General features: G+C 45.0%; 1 protein-coding gene across 4 annotated transcripts in view; it reads right to left on the bottom strand.

The window, feature by feature from the left end:
• Nucleotides 1-12270, bottom strand: part of GPATCH1 (G-patch domain containing 1) — a 39379-nt gene extending 27109 nt beyond the window's left edge. For 2 of the 4 annotated variants that reach the window (XM_047834999.1, XM_047835000.1), the window contains exons 1-5: nt 12172-12270; nt 6781-6915; nt 4273-4358; nt 2204-2364; nt 1455-1552 (exon numbers count right to left, since the gene is read on the bottom strand). In XM_047834999.1, coding sequence (XP_047690955.1) covers nt 1455-1552; nt 2204-2364; nt 4273-4358; nt 6781-6915; nt 12172-12244 — 553 coding nt within the window. In that variant the 5' untranslated portion in view covers nt 12245-12270. Of the gene's footprint in view, nt 1-1454; nt 1553-1748; nt 2365-4272; nt 4359-6780; nt 6916-12171 lie in introns of those variants that run through there. The other 2 variants (XM_047835003.1, XM_047835001.1) reach the window with 2 other exon arrangements.
• Nucleotides 12271-15587: the final 3317 nt, after the last annotated feature.

Raw genomic sequence — 15587 nt, 5'->3', positions numbered from 1 at the left:
TCTCTCTCTCAAAATAAATGAACTTAAAAAAATTTAAAAATAAAAATACCATATGATCTAAAAATTCTACTAGTCGGTATTTATCCAAAGGAAAAAACAAAAACACTAATTTGAAAAGATACACACACCCCTATTTTATTACAGCATTATTTACAATAGCCGAGATATAGAAGCAACCTCAGCATCCATCAATAGACGAGTGGATAAGAAAGATGGGGTATAGTTAAATATCCCATGGAATATTACACAGCCATAAGAAGGATGGGATCATGTCATTTGTGACATGGATGAACCTAGAGGATGTTGTGCTAAGTATTGGCTGAGAAAGACAAATTTCACTCATATGTGGAATCTAGAAAAAAAAAATAAATGAATAAACAAATAGCAGAATCAGACCTATAAATGCAGAGAACAAACTGATGGCTGCCAGATGGAAGGGGACTTAGAGATGGGTAAAATGCGTGAAGGGAAGTGGGCGATATAGGCTTCCAGTTCTGGAATGCATAAGTCACAGGGATAAAAGCCACAGCACAAGGAATACAGTCAATGGTACTGTAACAGCGCTGTATGGTGACAGATGGCCACTACTCTTGTGGTGAGCACAGCAGAACCTATGGACTTGTCCAATCACTGCGCTGCTCACCTGAAACTAATGTAACATTGTGTGTCAACTGTACTCAAATTAAAAAAAAAATACAGTTGACTCTTAAACAGCACAGGTTTGAACTGCAAAGGTCCATTTACACACAGACTTTTTATAGTAGAGCTAGTGTGAATATATTTACCTTAGGATTTCCTCAATAATAATTTCTCTTCTCTAGCTTACTTTATTGTAAGAATACAGTATTTAATACCTATAACATATAAAATATGTGTTAATTGACTGTTTATGTTATCAGTGAGGCTCTTGGTCAACAGTAGGCTATTAAGCAGGTAAGTTTTTAGGAAGTCAATAGTAACATGTGGAAATACATCACTGTATGTTATATAAGTATATATATATATATATATATATATATATATATATAATTTGTACTTGAAAATAAACAAGTAAATGTTATACATGGATTTTCAACTGCATGCAGGGTTAGCATTGTTCAAGAGTCAACTGTATCTGCATATTACTTTGCCCAGCAGCTTCATTTCCCGAAACGTGTAGCCATTAAAAAGTGTGCTACAGGGGCGCCTGGGTGGCGCAGTCGGTTAAGTGTCCGACTTCAGCCAGGTCACGATCTCGCGGTCCGTGAGTTCGAGCCCCGCGTCGGGCTCTGGGCTGATGGCTCAGAGCCTGGAGCCTGTTTCCGATTCTGTGTCTCCCTCTCTCTCTGCCCCTCCCCCGTTCATGCTCTGTCTCTCTCTGTCCCAAAAATAAATAAACGTTGAAAAAAAAAAAAAATTAAAAAAAAAAAAAAAAAAAAGTGTGCTACAGAATTGATGACAATCAATATACATACCAGGTTTTTGTCGGCGAGGTCTTCTCTTTACTCGAGGGCCAATTCCTTGTCCTTCCTTCCAGCCCATTTTTCTTAGCAATTCAAAACCAATAGATAATCTAGGATATCAAGGCATTGAACGTGAACTTCCTTTTATAATACTGGAGGATAGTAAGAAATCAGCAGTCTTTGAGTCCCTGTCCAGCTCACACACTTGTGCCTGAGCCCTGAAACACAGCCCACCCCCATGCACATCAGAACCACATGGATCTGCCGTTCTGGCCACAGCTCACTGGACGTGGGTGCACACCAAACCTGGGGAAGTCCATCCATGTCCTCTCCGCTGGGCCTTTGGAAAGGACACCTGGGGGCTCTAAATGGTCCTTGTCAAGCCTGGGGCCTAAGAAACCATGAGTCTGAGGCTGCCACATCAGGCCACACACCCAGGAACAGAACAAGGAGATATGCAGAAAGAGAGGGAAGAATGAGGCAGACCGGAGAGAGCCCTTGAGGCTTCTGAGGGAGGGTGGGAGGGAAGGCACCCGAGTTCCTAACAGCTCACCAGCCTCCACCAGCCCCAGCAGCAGAGCTGGTCACTGGAGCTCTAGAATACGCCATGCAATAAAAGCGCAAGATCCTTTTGGCAAAACCCCCTTTTGCACTCAAGCTAGGCTTCTCCTACTTGCAACCAAACTATCTGTAATTAAGATCATTATGTATATGCAAAGCAGATGCCAAGATCACAAAGGTTAGAACAAAATTCTTCTCACTTTGCTGGTGTTATGAGGTCATCAAGCAGAGTAGCTCCAGGAATGGGGGCAGTAGCAGCTGCTAACTGCCTGGCCTTTTCTCGTATTCTATCTTTGGTTTTGGAAACAAAATCATCCGTGGTGACAATCGCTTTAGGTGCTATCCCAAATTCACTAAGATCCTTTAAAAGAAAATTCAAACAGAATTACTTACATTATTTGGTAAGTGATTAACCGTAATACATCACGTAGCTTTATTTCTTAAAAAAAAAAAAAAAAAGTTAAAACCACACAACTGATGGGATGCCTGCCTTGCTCAGTCAGAAAAGCACGCAACCCTGATCTCGGGGTTGTGAGTTTGAGCCCCGTGTTGGGTACAGAGATTACTTAAATAAATGAATACGTAAAAACTTTAAAAAACAAACAAAAAAACTACACAACCAAATTAGGCATCAGTGGAGCAGCTGACTTATGTGTGTGCGTGTGTGTGTTTGCATGTGTGTGTGGAGCAGCTGACTTTATATCTGCCTTTAGGATCCTCACAAAAGCTAAGGCCGGTAGCCGAAGACAGGGCATGATGACGGCCACTCAGTGAGGCCACAAGAGGCACAGCCAAGCTAGGAAGATAAGAAGTAATTAAAATCCAATAATTACTTCTACAGAAAGTAACTGTTGCCTCAGACAATATTTCAAAGGTCAGAGTGCAGGGGGCAAATCTCAGAGTCACAGTCAGCAAGCATTCCTGAGCATGTATGTGCTACCTTAAGTGTTTCTGCATTTCCTGTTGGCTGCCTTTCCGATAGCCTATGCCCTCCCTCTTTCCTCACAGAGCCCTGAAGCTGTGCAGACACCCGCCCCCCTCGGTGCCACCATGTACTCCCGCAGTGGTGTCCTGGTGTGTATGCTGGGGCCCGGGGAGAGTTAGGCAATAGGGGTTCGTATCTTATCTAAGCCAGTCCTTTGATCCCACTTCCACTGCCAAGGATGGCTTTAAAAAGGAGCACGTAAAACAATCTGCCCCAGCAGATGTGAGGTAAAATCCCCGGTAGGACTTATGGGAATGGTTTCCTTGCTCTCAAGAAAAGATACCAAAGAAAAGCCCTCCTTCCACTAGGTGATGTGATCCTGGATGTGCCATCTGGAGCTACTGTAGCCACCTTGGGACCACAAGGAGAGTTGATGTAAGGACAAGCTGACATGCAGAAGATGGCTGAGAAGAGAGGACGTGGGGCCTCGCTGACATCTAGGCTTCTTGTTCCATGAGTCATGTTTCCATATAGATTATGCTAGTCAAATAGGAAGGGGACCTCCCCTTGCCTCTTACCTGCAACCTAAAGGATGTTAATATAGTGTTCTATTTCTTCTTTATCACAAATGAATCCATGACTAGGTTTTAAGGAAACAGAGGTTTAATTTTAAAGCAAAATGGAGCATGGGGTTCCTGGGTGACTCAGTTGGTTAAGCTTCCGACTCTTGCTGTTGGCTCAGGTCATGATCTCGCGGCCGGGGAGTTCGAGCCCCACATCAGGTTCTGCGCTGGCAATGCAGAGCCTGTTTGGGATTCTCTGCCTCCCCCTCTCTCTGTCCCTCCCTTGCTCATGCTGTATCTCTCTCTCAAAATAAATAAATAAACATTTTTTTAAAAAAATATGGAGCACACCCCCCCCCCAAGCTCCCATTTACCCCTAAGAAGTGCACAGTCATCGTTGTGTTAATGGGGTACCCAGGTGCCTGCACAGGGCTCCCTTTGACTCCTAACTGGTCTAGTCGCTCACCGTTCCTTAAACGGTAGTGTGCACAAAGTTACTGTCGGAGGCTGTGGACTCAGCTCCGTGGATACTGCACTTTTGGAGCAACTGGGGCTTCTTCAAGGAAATTTGCCTATGAACGACTTTCCTCTCCACCCTTAACTTTAGAAACTGGCCCCAGCATAAGATGCTACTCCAGTGAACAAGAATGCATTTAGGTACAGAGCACTCTAGTCCAAACTCCTAAAAGATAATGCCTCGCAAACAAAGAAGCCTCTGGGGAGACTAAGGCGCTGCACGCATCCCACTGGCTAACAGGCAATTCCGGTTCTGCACACCCACCTCTTCATCCATGAAGTCTTCGGGACCAAGAACAGATTTGTCTGCTCTGTTCTGTCGTGAAGACACGAAGGAAGAGGGTGTCCATCCTTGAAAGAAAAGCGTTTAGAATATTATGATAATAGATGGTATGTTGGTTTATTACTAAATAATTAAATAATGCAATTATGTACTTGAAAACCCTAGTACCTACAAACCCTTAGCTACTTCCTATCTCACTGCTCATGTAGAAATAATTATATAACATAACTTTATTAATGCTCACATCTCTTGGCAGAACTCAGTGGATAGGTTTCCTCCTAAGAATCTAGGACCAAGAGAAATCAAATTATACAGTAAAAGTGGAGATGGGGTGTGTAGGTGGCTCAGTTGGCTAAGCATCTGACTCTTGATTTCAGCTCAAATTATGATCTCACGATTGTGAAATCAAGCCCAGAGTTGGGCTCTGCGTTGGGCATGCAGCCTGCTTAAGATTCTCTCTCCCTCTCTCTCTGCCCCTCCCCCACTCCCTCATTCTCTCTCTAAAAAAAAAAAAGAGAGAGAGGGGCGCCTGGGTGGCTCAGTCGGTTAGGCATCCGACTTCAGCTCCAGTCATGTTCTCACGGTTCGTGGTTCGAGCCCTGCATCGGGCTCTGTGCTGACAGCTCAGAGCCTGGAGCTCGCTTCCGATTCTGTGTCTCCCTCTCTCTCTCTGCTCCTCCCCCGCTCACTCTCTGTCTCCCTCTCTCCCTCTCAAAAATAAATAAACATTAAAAAAAATTTTTTTCAAATAAAAAAGAGAGAGAGAGAAGAAAGTGACATTCTTTTTCCAAGTAGATGTGAACCAAAAGATGCAAGGTCACCTTAAAAGGCAGGACCACTCTGAGACCAAGAGGACAGCAATAGACACGAACTTGTTAACATATGAAGACATAACATCAAGGGGCATGAGTCAGCTGTGAAAGGGTGGCTGGCACCGAGTCACAGAAGCAGCGCAGGCAAATTCAGGGTGCCCTGGCCCAAGGACTCAACCTGGCCAGTCTAAGGACAGGTAATGCCCATACCACCCCCAATTCCATCAAACCCCTGGGTCCTATAACTACCACGCCGGTTCCCTGTCCATAGTCACCAAGCATGTACCATGCCTATACGGTGAGAATGGCCTGGAGGTCAAACGTATCTGTAACCCTCTGCGATACACTTTTGTAGTTTTCTCTGAGAGGGACACACCTCCTTTCTGATTTCCTACAAGAGTCCTGTGGACCTAAGGAGTATGGGGCACATCTACTCTTGGTCAGTGGGTGGAGCAGGTTTCTGGGCAGGCCTGGGAGATACCCCCAGCTATCCGGGAGTGAGGATCAGCTCTCCTAGGCCACTGCCTTCCTCCACTTTGGATTTCTATAGTCTTTGCCCGACTTCTGTATAGTCCTTCTAATGGTAAAGAGATACTCCAGGGTATGAACGTATCACAGCCTTCCTGACGATCGTTTGAGCTGGTCTTATTACAGTACACGGCACAGCTATAATCGCAACAATCAGCAACGTATTAGTGTACTTCTTTCTTCACCAACCCTACTGCCACTTTTAACATTTTCATAAAGTGTGCTAATTTCATAGTGCCTTGGTTACCTTACTTTGCCTTTCTTAGTAACAAGGCTGAATATTAAATACAGCGTTTCTATCTCCTCTGGAGTAAACTGTTCACATACTTTGGTCATTTGCTCACGGAACTGCTCTTTACACATTCTGGATATTGAACTTTAAACCATCTTATTGACCTACCCCAACTATTTTTCTTACATGGCTTTTCTCATCTTTATTTTACTATTGTTCCATACAAGTTATTGTGTATATATAGAAACGTGTCCCATTTTGTTCTCAACAATTGCTACATGAGTTACTCAGTTCTTCTTCCCTTCCTATCTGGCACATAAAAGTCATTCCAGTTTCTGTGTGAAAACATTTAAAAAACATGCATGACTTTAAACAATGCAGAATCCATTATATTGCATAACATGAAATTTTTAACTGATTTTTCTTCAGGTTGAGAGTATAGACTGCCAAGCATGCTGTGGTTCCCAGTGCCAGGAGAGAGCGGCTCTGACCCTCAGTGGCCTCACCTACAAAGCAACTATGACACCTGCCTTCCTCAGTCACTGAGACGCGGGAGACAATGGTTACCTGAGGGAATGTGTATGACAGCATTTTGTGTGTGGCAAGATGCGATGGTATAAAACGGAAGTCATTATCGTCACTTAACCATCTGGTGAGAATATATCTTTTTTTTTTTTTTTTTTAAGTGAAAGAAAACTTTCACTCTCAGCTTGTAACCAATGAACAACATACCAGCGGACTCTGAAAACATGCCAAATCTTGAAAGAACACAAAAGGCTACAGTGTGTGTATTAAAGTGTTTAAAGAAATTTTTTTCAAAAGGGAGAGGTGGAAGAGGAGAAGAATCTTATGATAGTTCAGTGATATGATATGATATGATATGATATGATATGATAGCTACACGTAGGAAAATCATACCTTCTTTCGAGCCAACAGTGTTGAAGTACCCAGCAGAGAAACCTCCGCTAAAGGCCCCATGAAACCGTTTATACCTTCCTTTTTCGTCTCTGACAGTCTGATCCTGAAGAGGAATTGGTTTTTTTGGTCTTTCACCTGAAAAAAGTATTTTGATGAGAGAGAAGCGGGTGGCGGATTAGAAAAATATTTAGGGCAAGTGTCATTTCTTAAACATGCTGAATTGTTTACTTCTTGTAATTTCAAGTGTAACAAGTTTAATTAAGTTTTTTTTTTTTTATTCCTAGGCTTTACTAGCTTATATAGTTTGTAAAGTAATACACTGTATCAAGCTTCTTTATAGTTCTAAGGCAATTATAGATATTTCTTATTTCTGTTAGACACACGTTTTGGCACCAATGGCCTGATTCCCACTAAAGTCCATCACATAAACTGAATTACATGGGGCGGGGGCGGTTCCAATAGTTGGAGATAAATTCTACTGGCAATGCCAGAGGCAGGTCACGGAGCTGGCACAGGGCATGAGAAGGTTCGCGACACAAGGAACACTTCTGTATCTCTTCTAGAACTTCACAGCATCCCAAGCCCAGAGTTTGTCCTTTGGTGTTGCCCATTCTCCCCAAATCCTAAATGTGTCCTTATTTCTGGCAATCTCCTGATTCCATAGTTATTGTTCTTTCAAATCATTTTCCTGCTCTGCTGAAAAGGGCTGGCTTGCTACATCACATAGTGGAAAGGAGCTTAATAAAGTCTAAAAAGTCCTTAGGTTTACACTTTCAGGTACTGTGTCACAAATTACTGGTTAATTTTATCCACTGTGATTCAGAATTCTGAATCTATTTAAAATAAAAACTAACCATCCAGTTACTTTCAAACATTCAACACAGAAAGCAAGTTATATGGTAGTTAAAGGCACAGAGTTGAGGGTCACAACGCTTTCACCCCATCTTTACCAGGACCAGGACCTCAGTCATCTTGACTTCTCTATGCCTTGATTTCCTCATCCATAAAATGGCGGTGACACGAATAGTAATATCTATTTCATAGAGTTGTTATGCAAAGTGAATAAGATAATGCCTATAAAGTGCTTAGCAAGAAGAGAGGTACACAGTAAGCACTTAAAATACTGGCTGCCATTGTTATTATTATTATTATTATTATTATTATGTACAGTAGATAAGCCCATGTGTCCCTGTTATTTCAATAATTAAGCCAGTGACTACTTCTGGAAGGTTGAACAAAAAGCAGAGGAACTTCTAGCCTCATAGTCCTACATTCTTACTAGTAGCTTGTGACGCCTTTACATCATTTCTGGAGTATAACCCATGGCAGGGCAGTCAAGAGTTGAGGTTTGGAAGATCAAGACATCCAGGTTCAAATCCCCCTACCCTTGCTACTTTGTGAACTTGGGCAAGTTACTTGATCTCTCCACACCTCAGCCTCCACCACGGTAAAGGTAGGGCAATAAACAGAACCTATCTGGTAGGCTGGTGCTGAGGATGACTCACCACAGGCAGAGAGGTGAGCACAGTGTTTGGTCAAGCGAAGCTTGGTTAGTTAATATTAGCTACAATTTCATTTCACTCTAAGGAACTGAATTACAACTCGGGTCCCATGATCCAAGATTTCCAGTGTTTGGAAATGCATCACACACAATCCACTACTACATGTGCACCTGGCGCGATTCTTGGCTAAGGTGGGGTTTCTCAACTTCGGCACTATTGGCAGTTTGTACAGGATAGATCTGTGCCGTGGGACGGTCCTGTGCACTGTAGGATTTAGCAGCATCCAGCAGATGCCAGTAAGCATTGCTCTCCCACCCAGCACGGCCAACATCCGCTGAGGGGCAACATCATCCCCGATCGAGAACTACTGGGTTAAGGTGAGAGAGGGCACACCCTGCCAATGCGAGGTGCCATTCTTGCTCTGTTCCCAAGGTGCTCTTAATCTGGAAGGGGAGATAAGATCAGCAGACAGCTAAGTGGAACCTGTGGCGGCAGATAATGAGGGCCGACCAGCATGGCCAGCTGGGTCCCACAGGGCTCCTGAGGGGGAGGCGCCACCTCTAATCACATCAGGAGAAAACTCCGGGGAGGAGGTGGCGTTGTGGCCAGGCCCTCTTGTAATTAGTGCTACTAATAACAACGCAGCCCTTCTTTTCACACATATTATCTCATTCTTCATAACTGATAAGCATGCTCTGATTAAGTAACAACCCTAAGTCCACGGCTCATAAACACAAAGCTGAAATCAGATTTCAACTCTGCCTCCAAGCCAGGGATACCAGCCATACTATCCCTCACCATGGAAGCAACCCCGTACTAGACCCTGGGTGTGGAAAACTAGACACAACTCTGTCCCTGCTTCCAGGGCACTCAGAGCCACGCAGAGGAGAGCTGAATATATAAGAACTCTTCTGACAATGTACAAGGACCACAACATCACAGTCACCCTCAGCATGAGCACAATCTGATAGCTGCTGATAGAGACATAATTCCCAACAGAGGCATTGCCTCAATCAATAAATCGTAAGTCTGAAAAAGTAGTCTAGACTGACTAGAGGTAAGGGAAGGGGCAGAAGATGGAACTAGAAGGGCAGATAGTGCAAAGGGCCTTGCACTCAGTGCTTCAGGGTCTGTGGTATGCCCTATGGGTGATGGGAGCCACAGAGAGTCTTAAGTGGGAAAGTCATAGCATCAAGGAGGAAAATCGCCCTAAACTTAATCTGGGTACAGGATGAGCCAGAGATGATCCAGAACCAAGTAGAAGTATCTAATGAGGGTAAGTAAGTTCTGGTGCCCCCTTCCTTCCAGGCCAGAGGGCCTATGTGCCTGTGGGTCTGTGTGTGACAGTTTGGCCACTATCTCTTAACCAGAAAACTTTTCCATCAGGGCCAGCAACTTTAATTAAGTACTGGAGTCCTTCCTCTACCAATGTTTGTCTAACCTGTCACTAAAACTTCAAAGCAGGAAGTAAAAGTGATTATTGGTCTAGTATGCTATACTGTAAAATGTACTGAGTGCATTTAAACTTCAAAGTGCTTGGGAAACAATGACTCAATCTTCAAAAACTTCAAATAGTGAGAAGTTAAAGAGTGACTTTTAGACCCGGGTGGGGGCGGGGGGAGATCTACAAATCAAATGTCCCTTCCTTTCATTTCAAAAGCATGGTTAGGCCATTGGGCTTCATTTCAGATTCTGTGCATCATCAAAGAGGAAGAACTGGAAAAATGTAGGTCAAATAGTTGATGCTTACAATATGTCACTCACAAGGAAACAAGTGTGAGATGAGAAATACAGAAATGCTTAAACAGCTGCCCAACATGGCTGTAATAACCTCCACCCATGCAGGTCGAACCCCTGTCCTCTTTCTGCATAGCTAACCCGAACCAGTTTTAAAAGGAATCCCATCTGGCCCTCTCAGGTTCCCTGCTAGCTTGTGGAGGTTGCTTCCTGTCTATATCATATAATTTAGCACTTGCAAACCTTGTACTTTTGTGCTCAACTAGATCTGAACTCCTCCAATACAGGATCTCTGTCAACAAATTCTTTGAGATCATGGGGTGATACGTCTGCCAATAAAGCTACCGTGACCTTAGGTTGTATGAAAAAACTACAGTCTAGAATGAAGGACACACTAATGGTAGCCCTGTTCTACCCACACTGTGGTCCCATACTTCGAGAAAGGCTCTGACAAATTGGGGTTTCAGGGACTTTAAACTGAACATATCAGAGAACTGAGGATGTTGAGTAAAGTATGGAGATGACTTAGAGGAAATGCAAGGGCTGTCTTAAGCACATAAGAAGCTTTCAGGAGACTAGTGTTCCTCTGTCTTTTGTAAGCAGAGGGTAAAAGTAGGGCCAGTGTCTGGCAAAAGTTTCTGATGATTAGAACTGCTGGTAGGGAGGGGCGCCTGGGTGGCTCAGTCAGTTGGGCGTCCAACTTCACCTCAGGTCATGATCTCGAGGTCCTTGAGTTCGAGCCCTGTGTCAGGCTCTGTGCTGACAGCTCAGAGCCTGGAGCCTGCTTTGGATTCTGTGTCCCCCCCACCCCTTTTGGCCCCTCCCCCACTTGTACTCTGCATCGCTCTGTCTCTCAAAAATAAATGTTAAAAAAATTTTTTTTAAATAACTGCTGGTAGGGAAGGGTCTTCAGTAGAAATGCCCCAGAAGTACAACCAACCTGGCAGGATGCGGTCAGGGTGGCAAATAAGATCCCACCAACAGGGGCACCTGGGTAGCTCAGGTCATGATCTCCGGATTGCTGAGTTTGAGCCCCACATTGGGCTTGCTGCTGTCAGCCTGTCAGTGCAGAGCCTGCTTCAGATCCCCCGTCTCCCCTCTCTCTACCCCTCCCCCGCTTGAACTCTCTCAAAAATACATATATTAAGAAAAAAAAAAAAGATCCCACCAACAGGAGGTCTGCAAGCAACTCCTACCCACCATGCTCCCCATACTCCCTTTGTCCTTCCCACAGGGCTAGCACTGCCATCAGTCCTTCCTGGGTACTCAATACATTGCTGAACAAATCAAGTCATTAAGGAATCAGACCAGAAACAGGGGTAAGAACCTTGCCTCATCTTGCCCTCACCCCCACATCTCAGCAGCAAGTCCAGTCTGCTCTGCTTCCAAAGTGTACCTCTACCCAGACCATTTCTTACCACCACCACTGCTTGGACCACTCCCCAGTGCAAGCCATCATCATCATCTCCAGACCTCTTTTTGCTAATATTTCTCCTTCGCTCTTGGCCACACCACCCCCGCCAACCCGTCTATTCTCAAAATCGAGAGAATAATCTTAAAAATATACATCTCTCCCTTGTGTAAAACCCCACAATGACTGTCCTACACTCAGTATAAAATCCAAACACCCTTACATACCAAGTAAGATGCAGCCCCTGCCTCCCCCTCTGACATCCTCTTCTGCCAGTCTCCCATTGCTGCCGTCGTCGGCTCCACCCACAGCAGTCCTGCCTGACCCTCAATTTGTCAAACGGGCTCTGACTTCAGAGCTTTTGAGCTTGCTGTTCTCTCTGCCTGAAATGCTCTCCTACCCAGATCTTCGTATGGTTGGTTCCTCCCTCTGTTTCAAGTCTGAGCTCAAACGTCCTCTCCTAGGGAAGAGATTGCCTGACCATCACCACCACCACCCCCCAGTTCTCCAACGAGCCTGTTTCGTCATTTGTTTCCCACCCCTCAGGGTCTCTCATCCGTCGCTCCAGAGCGTGGGCACTCCAAAAGCACCGAGCACGCTTCTTTCACCGCTGTTCCCGACACCAGTAGCGAGCGAGCCTTAACCCCGGGGCCACAGGAGGACCGGCACGGGGTTGGGCGTTTTTGCCCCGGATCCTGGACCTGTTTGCCACAGACCCCGGCGACCAATCTTGCCCCGCACCTTCTTCCAGCGGCTCCAGGCCCGTCCCATAGCTGACCAAGTCCTCTTCGCTGTCACTGTCCAGCGCCGCCATCCTGCTCCCTTCCGGGCCCCGCCCCCTCGCTACGGAAGCGTCAGAGGGCCAAAAGGCTTCCGCCCTTTCTCCTCCGCGAACTAAGGCGATGCTACAAGTGCAGGTGCCCGAAGGTGTTGGCTGGCTAGCGTCTCGCCACTAGTCTGTGCTTGGGAGATCTCAAATCTGCCTAGTGAGAGCCAGACCCGGTAGGAGTTACCTCGGAGGCTCTGGCAGCCACGACATCCTAGCTCCGCGACTAGCGGGTCAGGCGGAGGCGCCTGGGAGAAGCTGAGAGGCATCCATCTGTCCCGCCGCGGGGCTGGTGCTCCGTGACGTCTGCCTACCCCCACCTGTTGGTCCCTGTCCCCCTCTCCCTTTCAGCTCCCTCCCTTCCCACCCTCACTCCCACCCCCACCCCGCCACCTGTTGGGAAAGTGCCTGTACTTCCAGCGACACACACTCACAAGCGTTTTGTATATATCACCCTTAGGTTTGCATAGGTGGAGTCCCCTTCCAAACCTCTGGAAGGATTCCCAGACACAGGAACTCCGATGTCCATGGTTAAGGCAGCTCGGGACAAGAAAGAAGAGAAGAGAAATAAGAAAAAAAAGGAGGGCAGGGGAGAGGAGAGGAGAGGAAAGAAGGGAAAGGAAAGGAAGGGAAAGGGGGAGGGAAGCGGGGGGGGGGGGAGGGAAGGGGAAGAAAACTGAAAAGAGAAAGAACAGGAGAAAGGGGAAACAAAAAGCCAGCAGACCAGCAAAAGGCTCCTGTGAGGTAGGGTGGGGACTCTCAGGACATTCTCACTGAATCTAAAGAAACAGCCATCTCTCAAGTGGGGTGCTGTTATCTCACCCCCAAACTCCTTTTTTGCGGAAGGAAAAGATGAAGCTCAGCTAGGAAGGGGTGAGGTTGAGATGAAAACCAGATCTGGAAGTCCAGGTTTTCCAAATGAGGATCAGAAGTTGGCATGAGTCAGAATCACTAGGATGTTGCTAAAAATTCCCTTTACCCATCCCCCAGGGCTTCCAAATCAGAATCTCTGGGAGTAGGGCTGTGGCTTAAGCATTCTAAGCATCCTCTGATCTCAAGGCCTTGCATTCACTATTCCCTTGGCTTGGAATGTCCTTCTCCCAGATACCACATGACTCGTTCCCTCGCCTTCTTCAGTTACCTGCTCAAAGGTTACTTTCTCCATGAAGCCTTCTCTGCTTAAAAACACGTTCTAGTTTGCTATACTCTCTATCCCCCCTTACCCTACTTTACATTTTTCCACAATAATTATCACCTTTAACATATTACATAATTTTATATGCTTGCTTATTTTATCTATTATGTTTTTCTACACATTGAAACTATAAGCTCCACAAGGACATAGATTTGAGCCAGATTTTCTTATTCTCTTTACTGTATCCTCAGAGCTTACAACAGTACTTGGCATATAGTAAACACTGAATGAATCATTTGGGGGGATAAAAGGGATGAATAACTTGTTAAGTAAATCATGGTACGTGACTTTAAAAACAAGATTTTTTAAGCAAGTTTTAAAAATAGCCACAGAATTGTTTGGCACTTCCCATTGACAATAAGAGTCTATGTCCCCCTCCCCTTGAATCTAGACTCTCTGACTGCTTGACCGAAAGATTACGAAGTGATAATATTACATTCCCCACACCCAAGCTTTAAAAAACTTGCAGATTCCGGGGATACTGACCCCGTAAATCCAACCTCCCTGCTGTGAGGAAGCCCAGACCACAGGGAGAGGCTTTTCTGTAGATATATGACCTCGCCTGGCCCCAGTTAACAATCAGCATCAGTGGCCAGATATTTGAGTGGGGAAGATCCAAAATGACTCCAGTTCCAGCAACCATCTGAGCGGCTACATGTGAGACCCAGAGCAAGACCTCTTGGCTGAGGTCAGTCACCTCCAGGAACCATGAGAGATAGCAATAAAATGTTCTTATTTTAAAGCATTATATTTGTGGTAGTTTGTTAGCAGCAATAGGTGACTGGAACAATCTATATAACGGAATAGTATAAAGCATTAAAAAATGTTGATGAGGAATGATCTCCAACATATGTTGTTAAATGAGCAAAACAGGGGGTGAGACAGAGCACATAGAGTGCTGCCAGTAATATTAAAAGAAAACATAAATAGCTGGATTTATTGTGGCTCTTATATGCACAGCCTGGACACATTCACATATAACATGTTTCTAGTAAACTCCCCTAAGAAACGAGTAACAATGGTGGCCACTGATCAAAGGAAATCAGGGTAGAAAGGGTAGAGGTAAACAATATTGTGCCATTTGAATTTTTGTTTTTAGCAGCATCCCTGGGTTTTTTTTTTTTTTCAAAACATTTTTATGTCAGTGGCTTGGTTTTGATTTTAAAGGTTTTTGTATGTATTAGTATGTACTAATGTACTAAAGGAAAGGCATCTTTTTGTATCTTGAAGCCCTGAAGGGCCCCAGGGTCATCATTTGCCCATCAACTGTCCTTGTGCATATAAATGTAGGCATTGACAGCAAAGAATATTGGGGGCTAATCCATACACCCAGACAAATCACGAAGGTCCATGATTTTATTTCTAAACTACCAACTTATTTTCTTACCGTTTATAATTTCCAACAAGACAAGGAAAGCCCAATAAACTTATTATTGAGAGTTGTACTTAATTGGATTCCTGACAATCATTAGCATTTGGTAACAACCACTTTCTGATTCCTGATCACTGAGGTTCAGGGGAACAAGGGCCCTTCAAACTTCCTGCAGCTTCCCCAAAGAGTGGTTCTCAGCTGTCTCCTGGGCATTTTCAGGATGACTGGGTACTCCGTCTGTGACCCTGGTCACTCACAACCTCATACTCCTGATTCTTTGCAGCAGGAACCTGGAGACCGCATGTGTTTTACGTAAGCTGTAGCAGCCTAATCACCACAGGCTCTTCCTTTCTTACTTAGACATGCAAAAGGGCACAAATCTCAGCATCTTATCGGGAAACTGCAGATAGGAAGATGAGCTGAATCACCTGGGTATGGAGTAATTTCTTCCTCGTGGTGGTCACTCATGGCAGTAGGATGGTCTCTCATGATGTACAAAGAAACCTGCTCTATGTGCTTTGGAATCAATGTCATTCATCTTCTCTCATTGTGTTTTCTTTTTGAAATATCACATTGGGGTGCTAAGTTGGTTAAGCCTCTGATTCTTGATTTCGGCTCAGGTCATGATCTTGAGGTTTGTGAGTTCAAGCCCAGCATTGGGCTCTGCACTGACAGCATGGAGCCTGCTTGGGATTCTGTATCCCCCTGTCTCTGCTCCTCCTCTGCTCACTTTCTCTCTGCCTCTCTCTCTCTCTCTCGAAATA

This window comes from Prionailurus viverrinus, chromosome E2, assembly GCF_022837055.1.
Source record: "Prionailurus viverrinus isolate Anna chromosome E2, UM_Priviv_1.0, whole genome shotgun sequence".
NCBI lineage: Eukaryota > Metazoa > Chordata > Mammalia > Carnivora > Felidae > Prionailurus > Prionailurus viverrinus.
The sequence above is the reverse complement of the archived record's forward strand: the minus strand, read 5'-3'. Positions and strand labels throughout refer to the sequence as shown.